General features: G+C 45.7%; 2 protein-coding genes across 7 annotated transcripts in view; one reads left to right on the top strand and one right to left on the bottom strand.

The window, feature by feature from the left end:
- Window positions 1-8,728, top strand: part of DENND6B (DENN domain containing 6B) — a 105,385-nt gene extending 96,657 nt beyond the window's left edge. For 2 of the 4 annotated variants that reach the window (XM_033958319.1, XM_033958316.1), the window contains one exon: window positions 7,982-8,728. The gene's annotated coding sequence lies outside the window, so the exon portion shown is untranslated. Of the gene's footprint in view, window positions 1-7,954 lie in introns of all 4 variants that reach the window. The other 2 variants (XM_033958318.1, XM_033958317.1) reach the window with 2 other exon arrangements.
- A 1,448-nt stretch (window positions 8,729-10,176) lies between these two features.
- Window positions 10,177-18,365, bottom strand: part of LOC117366575 (transmembrane protein 116-like) — a 61,798-nt gene continuing 53,609 nt past the window's right edge. For all 3 annotated transcript variants that reach the window (XM_033958074.1, XM_033958075.1, XM_033958073.1), the window contains one exon: window positions 10,177-11,380. In XM_033958074.1, the coding sequence (XP_033813965.1) occupies window positions 11,213-11,380 (168 nt within the window). In that variant the 3' untranslated portion in view covers window positions 10,177-11,212. The remainder of the gene's footprint in view (window positions 11,381-18,365) is intronic.

Below are 18,365 nucleotides of genomic sequence, written 5' to 3'. Positions count from 1 at the left end.
AGGACAAGCAGTCAGCATATTCTCACATGGACGGTATGGATGGTATTAAAGTGTACTGTCACTTTAAAAAAACAAAAAAAATTCCAAAGCCTCAAGACTGGTCATACCGCTCATGAGCCAGCACTTTCCCGCTTGACATTGTCTCGCGGGGCCATCAGTTCTCAGTTTTCTGCAGAACTAAGAAGTTGTGTACAAGATCCCATCACATGTCTAATCTTTCCAACATTGCTAACATAGAACAAAGGATTTCTACTTTATCCCAATTTACTTTCATTAGCACTCACAGCATGGCATCTCTCTCCTAAGAAGCAGATAATTTTCCACTGTTGGCACCAGTATCGGCCATTATGGAAGCTTCTAGAAATCCTTCCACACAATGCTATTATCGTTTTAAGTGGACTCACTTTACACTCTGGTGTAATAACAAATTTGTTAGATCTGATCACTTGTCCTATCTCATGGGTTCTAATCTGGACTACCTCCTACACCTCTCAGATTCTGTTTTCAAGACACTTTCAGTCAGGGTTCATCTCAGTTCTATTACAGCTTTTCATACCCTTCTGGATAAAAAAAAAAAAAAAAATTATCAGCACATCCTTTAGTTTCTAAATTCCTGAAAGGTAGTCTTCATGCCAAACCACCAATCAAGCTTCCTCCAGTTGCTTGGGATCATACTTTCAACCCTGATTAAGCCTCCCTTTGAACCACTTGCATCTTCATCTCTCATTTGCGATGCAGACTAAGAATACTACTTTCCACCTGCCTGTTGAGTCTGTGAACTTCAAGCACTTGTATCTGATCTGCCTCATACTAAACTAAACTAAACCTTAAGTTTATATACCGCATCATCTCCACGGATGTGGAGCTCGGCACGGTTTACAAGAACTTAAAATATAGGAAGAGAAGGAAAAAAAAGGTTTACATGAACTTATATATAGAAGAGAAGAGTAAGGGGGGGGTAGAATTACATTTTAGTGAAAAGCCAGGTTTTCAGTTGCTTGCAGAATAATTGGAGGGAGCCCAGGTTCCGCAGCGGGGGAGTAAGGTCTACATTCTACAGTGATAGGGTAGTTCTTCATACTCATCCAAAGGTCATTTCAGAATTTCATCTGAACTAGTCCATAGATCTTCTGTCCAAGACCATACTCTCTTATCCTGGTCAGGCTGCACTCCACATATTGGACTGTAAATGTGATTTTGCTTATCACTTAGATCAGACCAAGCCTCATAGAACGTCTACTCAACTGTTCTTGTCCTTCAAGTCATGAAAACTTGAATAAATCCATTAAGACCATTATCCCAGGACAAGCAGGCAGCATATTCTTAACGCATGGGTGACGTCACCGACGGAGCCCTCGGTACGGACCTTTTTAACTAGAAGTTTCTAGTTGGCCGCACCGCGCGTGCGCGAGTGCCTTCCCGCCCGACGGAGGAGTGCGTGGTCCCCAGTTTCTTCGTTTCCGCGGAGCGAAGAAGACGCGTGTGTTTTTCAACGGCCGTTGAACTCACTTTTTTGCCTTCCCGCTCGCGAATTTTTTCTTATTTTATTTGTATTCACCTTCGGGTTTCTTTTCTTTTAGTTGCAAAAAAAAAAAAAAAAAAAAAAAACTTTGATTTTTTCTATCTTTTTTCGTTTTGCCCCGGCGGGGCCTGTTGCCATTATCCAGGCCTCGGGATTCGATTTTGCGGAGGCTGTTTTCCCCTTCATGCCCCCGCAGGTCGGTTTCAAGAAGTGCCAGCGGTGTGCACGCCCGATCTCCCTCACTGACCCACACAATTGGTGTTTACAGTGTTTGGGGCCAGAGCATCGGGCGGACTCCTGCACCCGCTGTGCCACTCTTAAAAAGCGGACACTTAAAAACCGAAAAATCCAACAAGATCTGTTGTTCGGCACCGGGTCGACCATGGAATCCTCGACTTCGACAGCGGTACCACAAAAATCGGCACCGTCGGCTTCGACGACGCCCGACCCCACATCGGCGCCGCTGGCGCAAGGTAAGCCGGCTAAGAAGCCTACCCCTTCCCTCGAGCGCCCCCCAGCCACAGTGGCGACACCGACCCTGCCGGCCTCGAGCCGAGCCCGAAAGCGCTCCGTCCCGATTTCGGTGAGTGCCTCATCATCGGCCTCCTCATCGCCGGGACGTAGAGCGGCACCTAAGGAACCGAAGAAAAAGAAAGCGGTTCCGGTGCCTCCCCTGGATGACCGAATTGCGGCCATCCTCCAGGGTCAACTGCAAGACCAGCTGAAACGTCAGCTCGAGCAACTGTTGCCTACTATCCTGGCACCGCTCCTTCCGGTACCAGACCGGCCCGAGCCCCGTACCGAGCCACCGGTGTCCACCCCATCGGTACCTATTAATACCTCCATGCCGATTCTCTCGGCCCAACATGCCACTGCGGATCCTCCTCGGGACCGAGCGGAGCACCATTCTTCCCGGGACCGGGACCGACGCCGGTCCTCTTCCCCCGGTACCGTTTCGGTACGCTCTGCGAAATCTTTGTCCAAGACTCACCATACCGACCCTTCCACCCCGGTGTCGCGTCATGCACACCCGGAGGTCCGGGACCCAGACTTGTGGGAAGAGTCTCCCCCCGGTACCGAGGAAGATCTCTCCTCCTCTGATGAGGATCCCTCAGCTCCTGATGCCACCTCCAGGCCTGAGCAATCCTCCTTCTCAAAGTTTCTCAGGGAGATGTCTGCCGCCCTATCCCTCCCTCTGGAATCAGACTCCAAGAAATCCCAAGCCTTTCTAGAGGCTCTGGATTTTGAGCAACCTCCCAAGGAGTTTCTTAAACTACCCGTGCATGACATCCTACGGGAGACTTTCTATAAAAATTGGGAAAACCCCCTTACAGTACCTGGGGCCCCACGCAAGTTAGATAACCTTTATAGGGTTATCCCTATTCCAGGATTCGATAAGTCACAACTTCCCCATGAGTCCCTCCTGGTTGAATCCACCTTAAAGAAGACTCAGGGCTCCAGTGTCTATGCCTCCACCCCTCCTGGCAGAGAGGGTAAAACCATGGACAAGTTTGGCAAGAGGCTCTATCAGAATGCCATGTTGGCCAACAGGGCGAACAACTATTCCTTCCATTTTTCATTCTACATGAAACACTTGGTCCAGCAGTTGTCAGCCCTCCAGAAGTATCTCCCAGAGAGGAAGATCCCACTTTTCCAGCAACACATCTCTGGTCTCCTCCAATTGAGAAAGTTCCTGGTCCGCTCGATTTATGATTCCTTCGAGCTTACCTCCCGTGCCTCTGCCATGGCTGTAGCCATGCGCCGCCTGGCCTGGCTGAGAGTCTCAGACTTGGACATTAATCACCAAGATCGTCTAGCCAACGCCCCTTGTCTTGGGGATGAACTGTTTGGAGAGTCCCTGGATTCCACCACCCAAAAACTCTCTGCGCATGAAACTAGGTGGGACACCCTGATTAAACCGAAAAAGAAGGCTCCGCCTACACGTCCTTACAGGCCTCAAACCTCATACCAGCGCAGATTCTCAGCCAGACCACTCAACCCGCCTTCCCAACAGTCTCGGCGGCCACGGCAGCAACATCACCAGGCGCAGGCACGTTCTCAATCCACTCAACCTAACAAGCCTCTGCCTTCTGCTAAGCCGTCTCAGCCCTTTTGACTCTTCTCTCCAGGGCATAGCCAGTCTTCCACCTTCGCTACCTCTTCCACAACCAATCGGAGGTCGTCTCACCATTTTCTCCAGCCGTTGGGAGGTCATCACATCGGACCAGTGGGTCCTCAACATCATCCACCACGGCTACTCTCTCAACTTCCAGACTCTTCCACCGGACAACCCTCCCGTAGAGTCTGCTTCTCATTCATCTCAAATCCCCCTCCTCCTGAGGGAGGTTCAATCCCTCCTTCTTCTCAATGCCATCGAAGAGGTCCCTCCAGAACAAAGGGGTCAGGGATTCTACTCCCGCTACTTCCTGGTACCCAAAAAGACAGGAGACCTCCGTCCCATTCTCGATCTCAGGAACCTCAACAAACACCTCGTCAAGGAGAAGTTCAGAATGCTTTCCCTTGCCACGCTCTACCCTCTTCTCTCTCAACACGACTGGCTATGTTCCCTGGACCTCAAGGAGGCCTACACTCACATCTCCATCAATCAGACTTCTCGCCGCTACCTGCGTTTCCAGGTACACCACCATCACTATCAGTACAAGGTGCTTCCCTTTGGCCTCGCCTCATCTCCCAGGGTATTCACCAAGTGCCTGATAGTGGTAGCGGCCTTCCTCAGATCTCACAACCTCCAAGTGTTCCCCTACTTGGACGATTGGTTGGTGAAAGCACCGTCGCCTCAACTTGTGCTACAGGCTACTCATCACACCATCTCTCTCCTCCATCTCTTGGGGTTCGAGATCAACTACCCCAAGTCGCATCTGCTTCCCACCCAGCGACTTCAATTCATCGGAGCTGTTCTGGACACCACTCTAATGAGGGCTTTTCTTCCCTCCGATCGTCAGTGGACCCTGCTCCATCTCTGTCGTCAGGTCCTCATGCATCCCACCATTCCTGCCCGACAAATGATGGTCCTCCTGGGCCACATGGCATCGACAGTTCATGTCCTTCCTCTGGCACGCCTCCATCTCCGGACACCTCAATGGACTCTCGCCAACCAATGGTCACAAACGACGGATCATCTTTCTCATCCCATCTCTGTGACATTATCTCTTCAGCAATCTCTCCAATGGTGGTTGAACTCCTCAAATCTTTCCAGGGGTCTACTCTTTCATCTACCCCCTCACTCCATGACCATCACCACAGATGCCTCCCCCTATGCGTGGGGAGCCCATCTAGGGGATCTACGCACCCAGGGTCTTTGGACCCCACAAGAGCGTCAGCATCACATCAATTTCCTGGAACTCAGAGCCATGTTCTACGCTCTCAAAGCGTTCCAGCATCTTCTCTGCCCCCAGGTTCTTCTCCTGTGCACAGACAATCAAGTCGCCATGTACTACATAAACAAACAAGGCGGCACCGGATCTCGCCTCCTTTGCCTCGAGGCCCTACGCATCTGGACCTGGGCCACGGCCCGCAATCTTTTCCTCAAGGCGATCTATATCCAGGGCGAACAGAACTCCCTGGCCGACAATCTCAGCCGCATACTTCAACCTCACGAGTGGACACTGGATCCTCCAACACTCCACTCCATCTTTGCTCGATGGGGCACTCCGCAGGTGGATCTCTTTGCAGCACCTCACAATCATCAGCTGCCCCAATTCTGTTCAAGACTCTTCTCTCCTCATCGTCTGGCACCAGATGCATTCCTGCTCGATTGGAAGGATCGGTTCCTGTATGCCTTCCCTCCACTTCCTCTGATGTTGCGGACCTTGTTCAAGCTCCGCAGGGACAGGGCCACCATGATTCTCATCGCCCCTCGATGGCCACGACAACACTGGTTCTCCCTCCTGCTTCAACTCAGCTCCAGGGAGCCCATTCCTCTCCCTGTGTTTCCTACTCTACTTACACAGCAGCATCAATCTCTACTACATCCCAATCTGTCTTCGCTCCACCTGACAGCTTGGTTTCTCTCGGGCTGACCTCTCCAGAGAATCTATCTCAGCCTGTCCGTCTCATTTTGGACGCCTCCAGGAAACCGGCCACCCTCCAATGTTACCATCAGAAGTGGACCAGGTTCTCCTCCTGGTGTCTGCGGCATCATCAGGATCCCACCTCTTTGGCGGTGGAATCTGTACTGGACTATTTGCTCTCTCTGTCCAATGCTGGTCTCAAATCTACCTCCATCAGAGTCCACCTCAGTGCCATCACTGCTTTTCACGAGCCTATCCTCGGAAAACCCCTCACGGCTCACCCTCTGGTTTCCCGGTTCATGAGAGGTCTCTTCAATGTCAAACCACCTCTGAAGCCTCCTCCTGTCGTCTGGGACCTGAATGTGGTTTTATCAGCTCTCATGAAGCCTCCTTTTGAGCCTCTTGCCTCAACTTCGCTCAAATTCCTTACCTGGAAGGTGCTCTTCCTGATTGCCATCACCTCTGCCAGGAGGGTTAGTGAGCTGCATGCACTGGTCGCTGATCCACCTTTCACTGTTTTTCACCATGACAAGGTGGTCCTGCGCACCCATCCTAAATTTCTTCCTAAGGTGGTCTCAGCTTTTCACCTCAACCAGTCCATTGTGTTGCCTGTCTTTTTCCCTAAGCCCCATTCCCATCCTGGGGAACAGGCACTGCACACGTTGGATTGTAAGCGTGCCCTAGCCTACTATCTTGACCGTACCAGGGCTCACCGCTCCTCTCCTCAGCTTTTTTTGTCATTCGACCCTAACCGTATGGGTCATCCTGTTTCCAAACGAACGCTTTCCAATTGGCTTGCTGCCTGTATCGCGTTCTGCTATGCTCGGGCCGGTCTGTCACTGGAAGGTGCTGTCACGGCACACAGAGTCCGAGCTATGGCTGCTTCTGTGGCTTTCCTCCGCTCCACGCCCATCGAGGAAATCTGCAAGGCGGCCACTTGGTCCTCAGTTCACACGTTCACTACTCACTACTGTCTGGATGCCTTCTCCAGACGGGATGGACACTTCGGCCAATCTGTGTTACAAAATTTATTTTCCTAATGGCCAACCATCCCTCCTCCCTCTTTGTTAGCTTGGAGGTCACCCATGCGTTAAGAATATGCTGCCTGCTTGTCCTGGGATAAAGCACAGTTACTTACCGTAACAGGTGTTATCCAGGGACAGCAGGCAGATATTCTTACGTCCCACCCACCTCCCCGGGTTGGCTTCTTAGCTGGCTTATCCTAACTGGGGACCACGCACTCCTCCGTCGGGCGGGAAGGCACTCGCGCACGCGCGGTGCGGCCAACTAGAAACTTCTAGTTAAAAAGGTCCGTACCGAGGGCTCCGTCGGTGACGTCACCCATGCGTTAAGAATATCTGCCTGCTGTCCCTGGATAACACCTGTTACGGTAAGTAACTGTGCTTTCTGAGCTTCCCTGGGAGAATGATATAGAAAATTGAATGACTATATAAATAAACAAAATTTGGAGCACCTGTCACTAAGAGAACTATCTCCACATAACTAGCTGACTTCCTTTTCTATGCTCAGGCTGTGCTGATGTTGGAGTGTCATGTCACTGTACATTAAACTAAGAGCAATGGCAACTTCAATAGCCCATCTACGTGCCACTCACCGTTGAGGACATACGTAAAGCAACCACTTGGTCCTCAATTCCTACCTTCACATCCCACTACTGGGATTTGGCCAAGCAGTTTTGCAAAACTTATTCTCTGTTTAGATGCCAACTTCCCTCCAGCCGTTTTTTGATTCGCCAGGCTCAGAATTATGATTCTGGCAGCTAGGGAGGCCCTTATTTGTTTGGGATTATTATTTTATTTTATTTTTTTAAGCCCATCCTTCCAAAGGAGCTCAGAACAGGTTACAAAGCAGGTACTCAAGCATTTTCCCTATCTGTATCTGGGGCAGTGGAGGATTAAGTGACTTGTCTGTGGTCACAAAGAACAGTGCAGGGTTTGAACCCACAACCTCAGGGTGCTGAGGCTTTAGCTCTAACCGCTACGCCACACTCTCCACATGTGAGAATATGCTGCTTGCTTGTCCTGGTATAAAGCAGATGTTGCTTGCTTGTCCTGGTATAAAGCAGATGTTGCTTGCTTGTCCTGGTATAAAGCAGATGTTATCTGAAGACAGCAGGCAGATATTCTCACAACCCTCCCACTTTCCCTAGCTAGCTGCTTAGCTTTTTTTTTTTTACTGAACTGATGGTCCCACGAGCAGACATCGAGCGAGAAAGCACCAGCGCATGCGTGGTACGGGAAGTTGTGTGTCTTTGACAATTTTTTAAAGTGACAATACACTTTAATACTGCCTGTACCGGGCTGCATATCTGCCTGTTGTCCTCGGATAACACCTGTTACATGTAAGTAATTGTACTGACCTTCTGCATCTCTCTCTAAAGTGCAGTTTTTCCTTGTCTATCTTGAAGTTTGAAGAGGATCTTCTGGTGTTTGTTGGAGACGGAGGGAATGAAGCCCCTCTTCCCCCCCCCCCCTGCTTATTGTTTGCACCAAAAGCCGCTGCTGTGTGATCAAAGGAGACAATCCAGAGGCTTCTCTACTCAGATCCTGTCGGACAAGCCCAGAGGGTACAGCATAGCGCTAATTCAGATACTGTAGCGTTGACTTGATACTACAGTTCTTTTTAAGCTGCTCACTTATTTTGTGTACCGTTTGTGTTCAGAAAGTGTATTGGTTCAGTCAGAAAAGTCCTGTTACTCCAGGTGTTCTCTGCTGTGGTGGAAGTAGTCTTAAAGAAGAGTGCATGGGAAAAGGCACACTTCCCACTTGTATAAATTCCCTGTACTGCATCTATCCGAGACATACCCTTTCTGCGTACATGGACAGAGTGTAAACCTTTGCAGAATTAGAGATTCGTTTTCTCTGTCTATATTACCTATAATGAGTGTGTGTTAGAGACACATCCTATCTGTATATCACTTGTATATAGGAACTGTGTGTGTGTGTGTTAAGGACATATCCACTTTGTATATTGCTTCTATATTTATTTATAATTTGTTTTCTAGCCTGTTGTCCCCAAAGAGCTCAGAATGGGTTATAGTTTACGATATGAGTTATTATCCTAACTTGACACATCTAGGGGCTAATGATGATATACATTTTAATGGTTGTCCTTACGATGCAAGGTTTCCAGTATAACTTATACCTAATTTGACCCACAGAAAGTTACGGTGTAAGATTCAAGTTCTACCTAATTCGACACATACTGGTTCTGGTACCAATATATATCTTTTTGTAGTCTGTATGGACAGAGTAAGCCATTGCTTTTGTTTCCAAGTCGATCCACTTCCCACCTGTATGTATTTAAATTTACTTTCTGAATTGTATAACATTGCAAATGTATATCAATTGTATGATGTGTATTAAGAGCCCATCCTGACTGTGTATATTGATTATACACAGGAAGAGTATAAATCTGTGCTCTGTGAATGTGTCGGAGATGAGGCCTATTTTGCATATATTGACTTTGCTGTACTGTGATAATGTATTAAACCTTATTGGTGAAGCCAAAAAAATGTATTTTCATTTTCTGGCACTAAAATATGAGCTTAATAGGGGTGGTTTTATAAACCTTTTTGTGGGTAAATCCTGTTTGGCCCACAGAAAAAGGCTTTGGTAAGCATACACCAGGGGTTACATATGTATAAACTAGGTGCAGAGAATGTTCAAGCCTAATCCTACATGACCTGAGGGAAGACATAGCCAGGGAAGAAGTTTGAACACAGTTACAAAGTATGTGGATATTTCATAAGACACATATACATTTTTTTTTTTAGTTCAATCTGTTTATTAAGTATTTTAAATATACAAAGAACAGTAAACGGAACTATCAGGAAATATCAAAACCACAATCTCATATTTTACATCTAATCCCAAGCCAGTGTAAATATACTTACCCACAATTGTGAAGCTATTTAAGAAAGACACATAGATACCTTTATAACAGCCCCCAAATAAGCACATATTTGGACTTCCTACCTAAAAATTAGCTTCACCTTGCGATAAGCCTGGTTTGTAGGTTAAATGGAGTGGAGTTCCATAGGGCTTTGTTGTGGGCCCGGTGCTATTTAACATATTTATAAATGATCTGGAAATTGGAACGACAAGTGAGGTGATTTAAAATGTACAGATGACACTAAACTGTTCAAAGTTGTTAAAACATATGTGAAAATTGCAAGCAGACCTTAGGAAATTGGAAGACTGGACACATTTACACAGAACATACAACATATGATTTCTCCGTCTCCAATAACTCTCAAAAAGAAGAGCTAACAATCCCTCCCTAATGTATCCTCCTTTTTATGTATCTACGTATTCTATTTACGAGATAATCTCGGAGAGAGCGAGACCAGAAGGCTTTGAGCATGCACAAATACTCAAAGCCTAGTCCAGCCCGGCACAGGAAGAAGGAGGATCTCTCCTGCACCACACCGCCCAGCCCAAACCAACCCAAACCAACGAGGGAGGATCTTCGGGCACTGGCACTGGCACATCCTGTGCATTGGTGCTGGTGCCGGTGCCCAATCGGGTAAGACATGTTTTGCGGTGCTGGGAGGGATGTAGGATCGCGGGGGAGGGGGGGGTGACGCGAGTGGGGGGGGGATGCCGATCGGATTGAAAAAAAAAAGTTGTAAAACGCGCTCACACGTATAACGCGCACGGTTTGTAAAATCGTGTATAACGTGCGCGTTATATGCGTAAAAATACGGTAGTGCCTTGTGGGAATCGTGTACTTTTCAGTTTGATGTAAACTACCAGAATGCCTACCGATGGTATCGATGACTTATCCCTTATCGAGCTGGCTGCATGATTGTGACTGGGGGGCTATTAAAAAACGGAGCTGAATCAAAATATTTTGTGACTTTTTTTTTTAAATCATCTGTGTAAAATTGTGCATTTCCTATAATGTGTATATCCAGGTGTGGCACGTACCCTCTGAAATAGAACCCCAGTTCGATGGAATAAATACTACCAGGATATTCAGTTTACTGTGGCTGTTATTCCTCCGTGTTCCAGACTGATGCCTTCAGAAGGGAACTTCTCAGATTCGTTAGTTAATGCCTGCTCGCAGCATTAAAACAGCCTTCTGTATTTATTAGTTCCAGAGTACAACTCGTGCAAAAAGCTCTTGCTTAAAAATCAGTCTTTAGAACCATAGTCAATATTTATCTAAAAGTAAAAGTATTAAAGGAAGCCAAGGACACCAACGTGATCACATTTCCTGTACTGGCTCTGTGTCAGGGTGATAACTGGCTTCAACTCTGTTTTAGATGGTGATGACCAAAGGCTGTGATCTGTATGAAATGCCATGGCAGTGGCCTCCCCATGATAAAAGATGCAATCTGTCCTGGGGCAATAAATTAGTTGGAGAATTATGTAGTCCTCTATGAAGTTTCCTGAGTAATATGCTCTGTTGCTTATCTGGGTTAGACAGGTACTGGAGACCTGAACTAACCACTGTTGGAAAGAAGATGAGTTTGATGGGCTTTTGTTCTGTCCCATATGGTAATACTTAGGTACTTTAACATTGTATGAGAGCTTATAGTTGAAATAGTACACTCTATGACAGTGAAGGTCACTTGAGGCATATTGGAGAAACCCTGCATCCACATTAACTTCAAAGTAGTCCAAAGCCTTCTCTAGGCTGAAGGATTCATCCTAGTTAGGCTGAAGGAGTCATCATAAAAAGCTGTAGCTTGATTATGACACAGTAACATGCTCTCTCCTGTTGCTTCTTGTCGAAAGTTCTGACGGGACCAGCCATAGGCCAAGCAGTCCAGGAATCCTTGAAGTGAAATAGTCAAAGCCTACAGCATAGAAAAATTAAAGAATACTTTTACAAATGCATCCATGGATGTACTATAGAAATGAATAGACAATAGTTTCCTTCCCAACGAACTTTGGAATCTACCTCTGTCTACCCTACTGCCACGCTTTCCAACCTTTTCAGGGAAAGGGCTGCAACTGGCATTTCAAATTGCTACAAGGTTAGTGTGCCTCTTGGGAGTCATCTGCACGAGGAACACACAACTGCTCCATTTGATTATTTGAAATGTTGCAATGGGGGGGAGTCACAGGGACAAGAGATGTCCTAGATTAGTAAGAATGAAAATATTTCTAGATTTATTGGAAATTGGCAACCATGCTATATCTGTAGAAACCCTGTCCCCTTCCCACCTTATTCTTTCCCTACATTTACCTTCTCCCCCCCCCCCCACACACACACACACAATCTTCTTTTTCATGTATTTCCCTCCCCTCCTGGTCTTTCTCTGTTTTCTAGCCATCTCCTTTCCATTCCTTCTTATTTTCTCCTCTCCCCCTTCCTTTCCTTCATGCTCACTCACTCCCTTCCCTGTTTTATGATTCTTGTAAAATAAAAGTTTCTTGATCATATGTCTCTTTAGCTATAAATGACAATATTATTATTAAGACTTAACCAAAAGGAAAGATTTATAAACTATAAAGCGTTTTTCCTCATGCAAAATTGACATTTCTTTAATAAGACATTAACTATTTTTTCTGAGGCCCTCCAAGTATGGCTTGGCTTCCCCACCAGCAGCTCTCCTGCCCGCTCCTGGTCTGGAACTACCTTCCCCTCACACAGCTTTCCTCCTCCTACTGCTGGGTTGATTTTTGTGAAAGGCTGGAAAGCCCACACGTCGGGGAGAATTCTATAAATGGCAGTGTGCAACCCATTGCTAGACTTTAATTCTACAAAGAGAAAGTGTCTGTTGACCCTTGGATGCATTCCTTTTACACATGTGTATAGACTATTGTTTTTACCTGTTGTGTTGTGACCCCTGATGCAGGCAGTTGTATGCCGAAACACAGCTGTGTTGGGTCTTATTGTTTTTGTTACCGGTTTCTGGATCAAATAATTTAATTGCTATAGTCCAGTGGCTGTTGCCTTGCTCTGTGTTTTCACTGAAAAATGGGTACCAGAAAAAATTTCTGCTAAACACTATTTTATGAAAGAGCACACACTCTTTATAGAATAGTGCCAGACTTCTGGTGCCCATATTACGCATGCTGAGGCAGTATTCTGCAAGTAATGCATGCAACTTTTCAAAATGCCCCTGACCTAGCCATGCCCTCTTGAGTTACATATTTGTGGAGTTAGGGCACCCTGCCTTATCAAATAGCACACATCCAGATGCATGTGCAAATCTTAAGTGGTGCCAATTAATGTAGTAAGTGGTTGATAATACCTATTAATGATCGTTAATGGCTTGTTACTCAATTATTTGCTCCTGCAAATCTGGACATCGGCTATAGGATCTGGGTGTTTCTCCTTCTGTTGTGAATTTTTTTTTTAATCTAATCTCAGCATTTCTAGACCGCCTTATCCCCAGCCATAGCGGTTTACAATGCTATAAAAAATAACACCTTCATTTTCTTAAGCGTCACCTGTTCCATGTACCTGCGTGTAACTACCGCTGAAAAGGTGGAAGGAAATTCTAAAATACTCAAATTTTAAAAAGTAAATAAATTATAAAGAATTAAAAATCAATAAATCAGTTTTCTGTTAGTGGGAAGCTATGCCTGGAGAGAAAAAAAAAAAAAAAAAAAAGAAAGTCTAAATTTCCTTGACTGGATCCGGCTATGGCAGGGGTAGGCAATTCCAGTCCTTGAGAGCCACAGGCAGGTCAAGTTTTCAGGATATCTACAATAAATATGCATGGGATAGATCTGCATCTCAAGAAGGCAGTGCATGCAAATTCATCTCATACATATTCATTGTGGATATCCTGAAAACCTGACCTGCCTGTGGCTCTCGAGGACCAGAATTGCCTACCCCTGAGCTATGGGAAAGAAAAGTGTAGTGGAGTAGAAGAATAAGCATGCTTGGGCCTTAGTTTGGGGACACCTGCCCTAGAAGGTCTCTAAAACAATGGTTCCCAACCCTGTCCTGGAGGACCACCAGGCCAATCGTGTTTTCAGGCTAGCCCTAATGAATATGCATAAGAGAAATTTGAATATAATGGAAGTGATAGGCATGCAAATCTGCTCCATGCATATTCATTAGGGCTAGCCTGAAAACCTGATTGGCCTGGTGGTCCTCCAGGACAGGATTGGGAACCACTGCTCTAACATATCCTCTGCTCTTCAACTACCTCTAAGGTAGTGGTTCCCAAACCTGTCCTGGGGGACCCCCAGCCAGTCAGGTTTTCAAGATATCCCTAATGAATATGCATGAGAGAGATTTGCATATAATGGAAGTGACAGGTATGCAAATCTCTCTCATGCATATTCATTAGGGACATCTTGAAAACCTGACTGGCTGGGGGTCACCCAGGACAAGTTTGGGAACCACTGCTCTAAGGTAACAATGAAGAATACATGTGAACCTCAGAGAAAAACATGCCTAATAAAAAAAGCTCATGGGGTTAGGCTCCAACAGGGTCGATAGAGGAGCAATATCAGAAAATATTTTTTTTTACAACAAAGAATCATCAGTGGTAGGTGCCAGGACAGGGTTAATGGCTGCTTCTGCACCAGCTGCAGTGCAGATTAGGAAGCACGTTTGAAAAGATTCTGAGTTGGTGACCTCATCTACCCTAGCAGCAAATCACCAATGAGGGTCATAACTTCCTAGATCCCTTTGAATTGATTTCTAGTGCATGTGGTGGAGGCAAAAATAGTAACGAAAGAGAATGAGATGCAGCAGAGGGAGGACTGGAGCCATGGAACTAAAGCCAGAGAACGACTGGGTTCGTGGTATTGTGCCAGAAGCTGAATTAAGCAGACAGGATAAGCCAGGTGTAGGCAATTCTGGCCCTCGAGAGCCACAGGTAGGTCAGGTTTTCAGGCTAGCCACAATGAATATGTATGAAATAGATTTGCATGCACTGCCTCCTTGAGATGCATATTTATTGTGGATTATCCTGAAAACCTGACTGACCAGGTGGTCCTCAAGAGCCACAGGCAGGTCAGGTTTTCAGGCTATCCTCAATGAATATAGAAGATGGATTTGCATGCACTGTCTCCTTGAGATGCAAATCTATCTCATGCATATTTATTGTGGATATGCTGAAAACCTGACCTGTCTGTGGCTCTTGAGGACCAAAATTGCCTACCCCTGGGCTAGGCTGAATGGTAAGTATATCCCGGTCAGATTAGTACCAGCAGGTCAATAGTGACTAAATAGTAAGAAGTGCCAGGAGGCTGATACCTAGTGGACAGCCTCACCGGCAGTCCAGTGTTCAGAATTGCGCTGTTCTGTATGGTGCAGAATACCGCAGGAGCAGTGCTAAAATATAACTTCTTAATATTTAGCACTAATAGCATGCAAATCATATACACACTATTAGTGTTGAACATTGGGAAGTTATTTTTTGGAACCTGTCTGACTCATGCACACGAGCTGCGCAGTTAGCAAAGCTCTTGTGTGCATGCCCAGGTGGTGGCGGGGGAGTGAGCTGGCGTGGCGGGAATTACAGGATACACAACTATATACGGCAATACAGCAGTACTTTTCTAAGGTTTTATTTCTAATATCAAGAAACCCCAGGCAACCTTAGATACTTTTCAGTTTAAACTCGCTTTAGGACCTCAGCGGTGCATACTGTGTGTACATTTCATTCACAGTTTCATTAGCACCAAGGTCTTCATCGGTCTATTTTTTAGTAATTTTCCATATATAATTTATAATTTTATAGCTCTATATTTATCTAAGAACATAAGAAATGCCTGCACCGGATCAGACCTGGGGTCCATCCAGTCCGGTGATCCGCACACGCGGAGGCTCAGCCAGGCGTACCCTGGTGCATACATTAGTCACTCGTATCCCTCAATGTGTCCTGCAAGAAGATGTGCGTCCAATTTTCCCTTAAATCCTGGAATGGTAGTTTCCTCCACCATCTCTTTCGGGAGAGAGTTCCAGGCGTTCACCACTCGCTGTGTGAAGCAGAACTTTCTGACATTTGTCCTGGCCGTGTCCCCTCTCAGCTTCAGGCCATGACCTATAAGAACATACATCTGATTTTAATAGTCATCTCATAAAGCATAGCAGAGGTCCTTCATTCCCAACATAGGCTATGTTTCTCCCAAAGGGCTTTATCAAGGTGTTTCCCCCTTTCTTATGCCGGTTCCATGAATGCTATACAATCTGTTTCTTCAGCATTCATGGAACCGGCATAACAAAGGGGGAAACACCTTGATAAAGCCCTTTGGGCGAAACATAGCCTATGTTGGGAATGAAGAACCCCTGCTATGCTTTATGAGATGAGTATTAAAATCAGATAAATATAGAGCTATAAAATTATAAATTATATATGGAAAATTACTAAAAAATAGACCGATGCAGACCTTGGTGCTAATGAAACTGTGAATGAAATGTACACACAGTCTGCACCGCTGAGGTCCTAAAGCGAGTTTAAAGTGTAAAAGTATCTAAGGTTGCCTGGGGTTTCTTGATATGGGAATTACAGGAGACAGAGGATCACTGCAAGAGAAGGGCAGGGAACAGTGCGGAACCTGGCACCGGCTGCAGCCACACAGAATGAGTAGGGATTGCAGGAGGTGGATTGCCGCAAGGAGAGGAGCAGGGAGCAGCGCAGATCCCGGCTGGAGGCACACGGCGAGCTGGAGAGTGCCCAATTCCACTTGCTAAAGGTCAGACAAATGCCTAAGCTGGTATTAAGTTTCCTGCGGTATGGCAGAGTTTTCTGGGGTTTGTTTTTTTTTTTAAAGGGAGCTATTTCAGAGCATTAGGAGGGAATGGTTAAGTAGCTCCTTTGACAGTGTTTACGCAGTTTGCGTTGATTTTCAGTACCCATGCTGCTCCCTGCGCTCATGCCCTTTGAACATGTGCGCAAACTAGCACCGGCACTAGTCTGGATGGAATAATGAAGCTTCCCAGACGTTGTGACTCGGTCATTGCAGGATTGTAAAGAACTACTTGAAAAAAAATAAAACATGTAAAAAAAAAACCCCAGCTTATAGACTAATTGCATCTAGTGCCGGTGTAAGGTTCTGAACATCGGCCTGTCGATTTGGTGGTTATTTTATAGTGGCACAGCTTGGGAAGGGCAGGGTGTTGGATTAAATTTAGAATTTCCATTTTTTTTAAATTTGATTTTCCACTCGTCCCTTCAAAAACCTCAAACTGGGTCACCACAGTACAGTACAGTACAGTACAGTTTAGCATACAGCTTGTAGACTCACCTACATCGAACAGGAGAGAAATTACATTACATTACAGATTTCTATTCCGCCATTACCTTTCGGATCAAAGCGGATTACAAAAAGAGTTATGGAAGAAGGGTTACAACGTTAGATCAGAGAAGGTTTCCAAGAGAGGGAAAAGTAGGATCTGGGGTTAGGGAGGGGATGGTAAGAGGGGGCTTAAGCTTTATCATGGTATTAAGCTTTATTAATGAAGAATAAATAAAATCTGACTTTGATAAGGCGCAATGTCTTACAAGCAAGCAGTCAAGCTTCTATGACCAACTTCTGGAAGGGTTTATATGTACAAATAGAGGGTTAGGTGACTTGCCCAACATCACAACGAGTTGCAGTGAGATTTGAATCATTGTCAGCCTGGTGTTCTAACTCAGTGTTTTTCAACCTTTTTACACCTATGGACCGGCAGAAATAAAAGAATTATTCTGTGGACCGGCGGTTGAAGAACACGGGGCTAAGTCGTGGGCCAGACCCCGCCCATCTCTACCCAATCTCCACCCCAGACCCCACCCCCATAATAGTACTAATTGCACCTTGCACATCCCGTGCCTCATCTGGAAGCCTTCCCTCTGACGTTGCAACGTCAGAGAGAAGGCTTCCGGTTCAGGCGCAGGATGCCCGTAGGAGCCTCTGCCCGTGGCTTTGTGCACTGAATCAGTTAGGAAGAGGGAGCTGGCTCGAAGATAACGCAGCACTAATCTCAGAGTCGCAAACCAAGGAGAAAAGGAGGGCCTATACAGGTATCAGACAGCCCAACAAACAAACTATGTTTGTGGGAAAATTCCTCATTTACCCAACGGTGCCTCCACCTCCTATTTAATGCGATTTTTATCAAAAAAAATTTTTTTATTTTTATTCAATCTTACTTTAAGTTTACTTGTTTCCTTATTGCTTTTGTTAATTATGCATCTCTGCAATGTCCATTAAGAAAAGAACTTTACTTAGCTTTCAGCGTAGCATAGTAATCAATCCCCAAAACGCCAACGCGTTTCGATAATCTTTATCAAGACGGTCAGGGGAGCTGAAAAGACAAGCATAAACATAACGGGCATTAAAGAACCAAAGTTACCCTAAATTTCTTATATAAATAATTTCTCAATACTTACATTTCAATTAAACGAACGTCACATACCAACCACCGGCATAAGAAGCACGCCGGGGTCGGCCGACTCAGAGATTTAAATAACCCGCCCTTAGGACGTCATATCCGGGGAACCACCCTGTCAATCCCAGAACTTTAAATTTTATTTTATTTTAATTTTAAAGGGACCATCGCCTAAACCAAAAACCTAACAATCGGCTTGAGCTAACCAGTCAGTCGTTTCGTTTAACCCATTAGGTGTCATGGAGTTCAATGTGAACATCCACCGGAGTTCACTACGGTTCAGCCTCCGGACAGTGTCCGGACAGTGTCCGGAGGCTGAACCGTAGTGAACTCCGGTGGATGTTCACATTGAACTCCATGACACCTAATGGGTTAAACGAAACGACTGACTGGTTAGCTCAAGCCGATTGTTAGGTTTTTGGTTTAGGCGATGGTCCCTTTAAAATTAAAATAAAATAAAATTTAAAGTTCTGGGATTGACAGGGTGGTTCCCCGGATAT

The sequence above is a fragment of the Geotrypetes seraphini genome, chromosome 9, assembly GCF_902459505.1.
Source record: "Geotrypetes seraphini chromosome 9, aGeoSer1.1, whole genome shotgun sequence".
NCBI classification, from domain to species: Eukaryota; Metazoa; Chordata; class Amphibia; order Gymnophiona; family Dermophiidae; genus Geotrypetes; species Geotrypetes seraphini.
The sequence above is the reverse complement of the archived record's forward strand: the minus strand, read 5'-3'. Positions and strand labels throughout refer to the sequence as shown.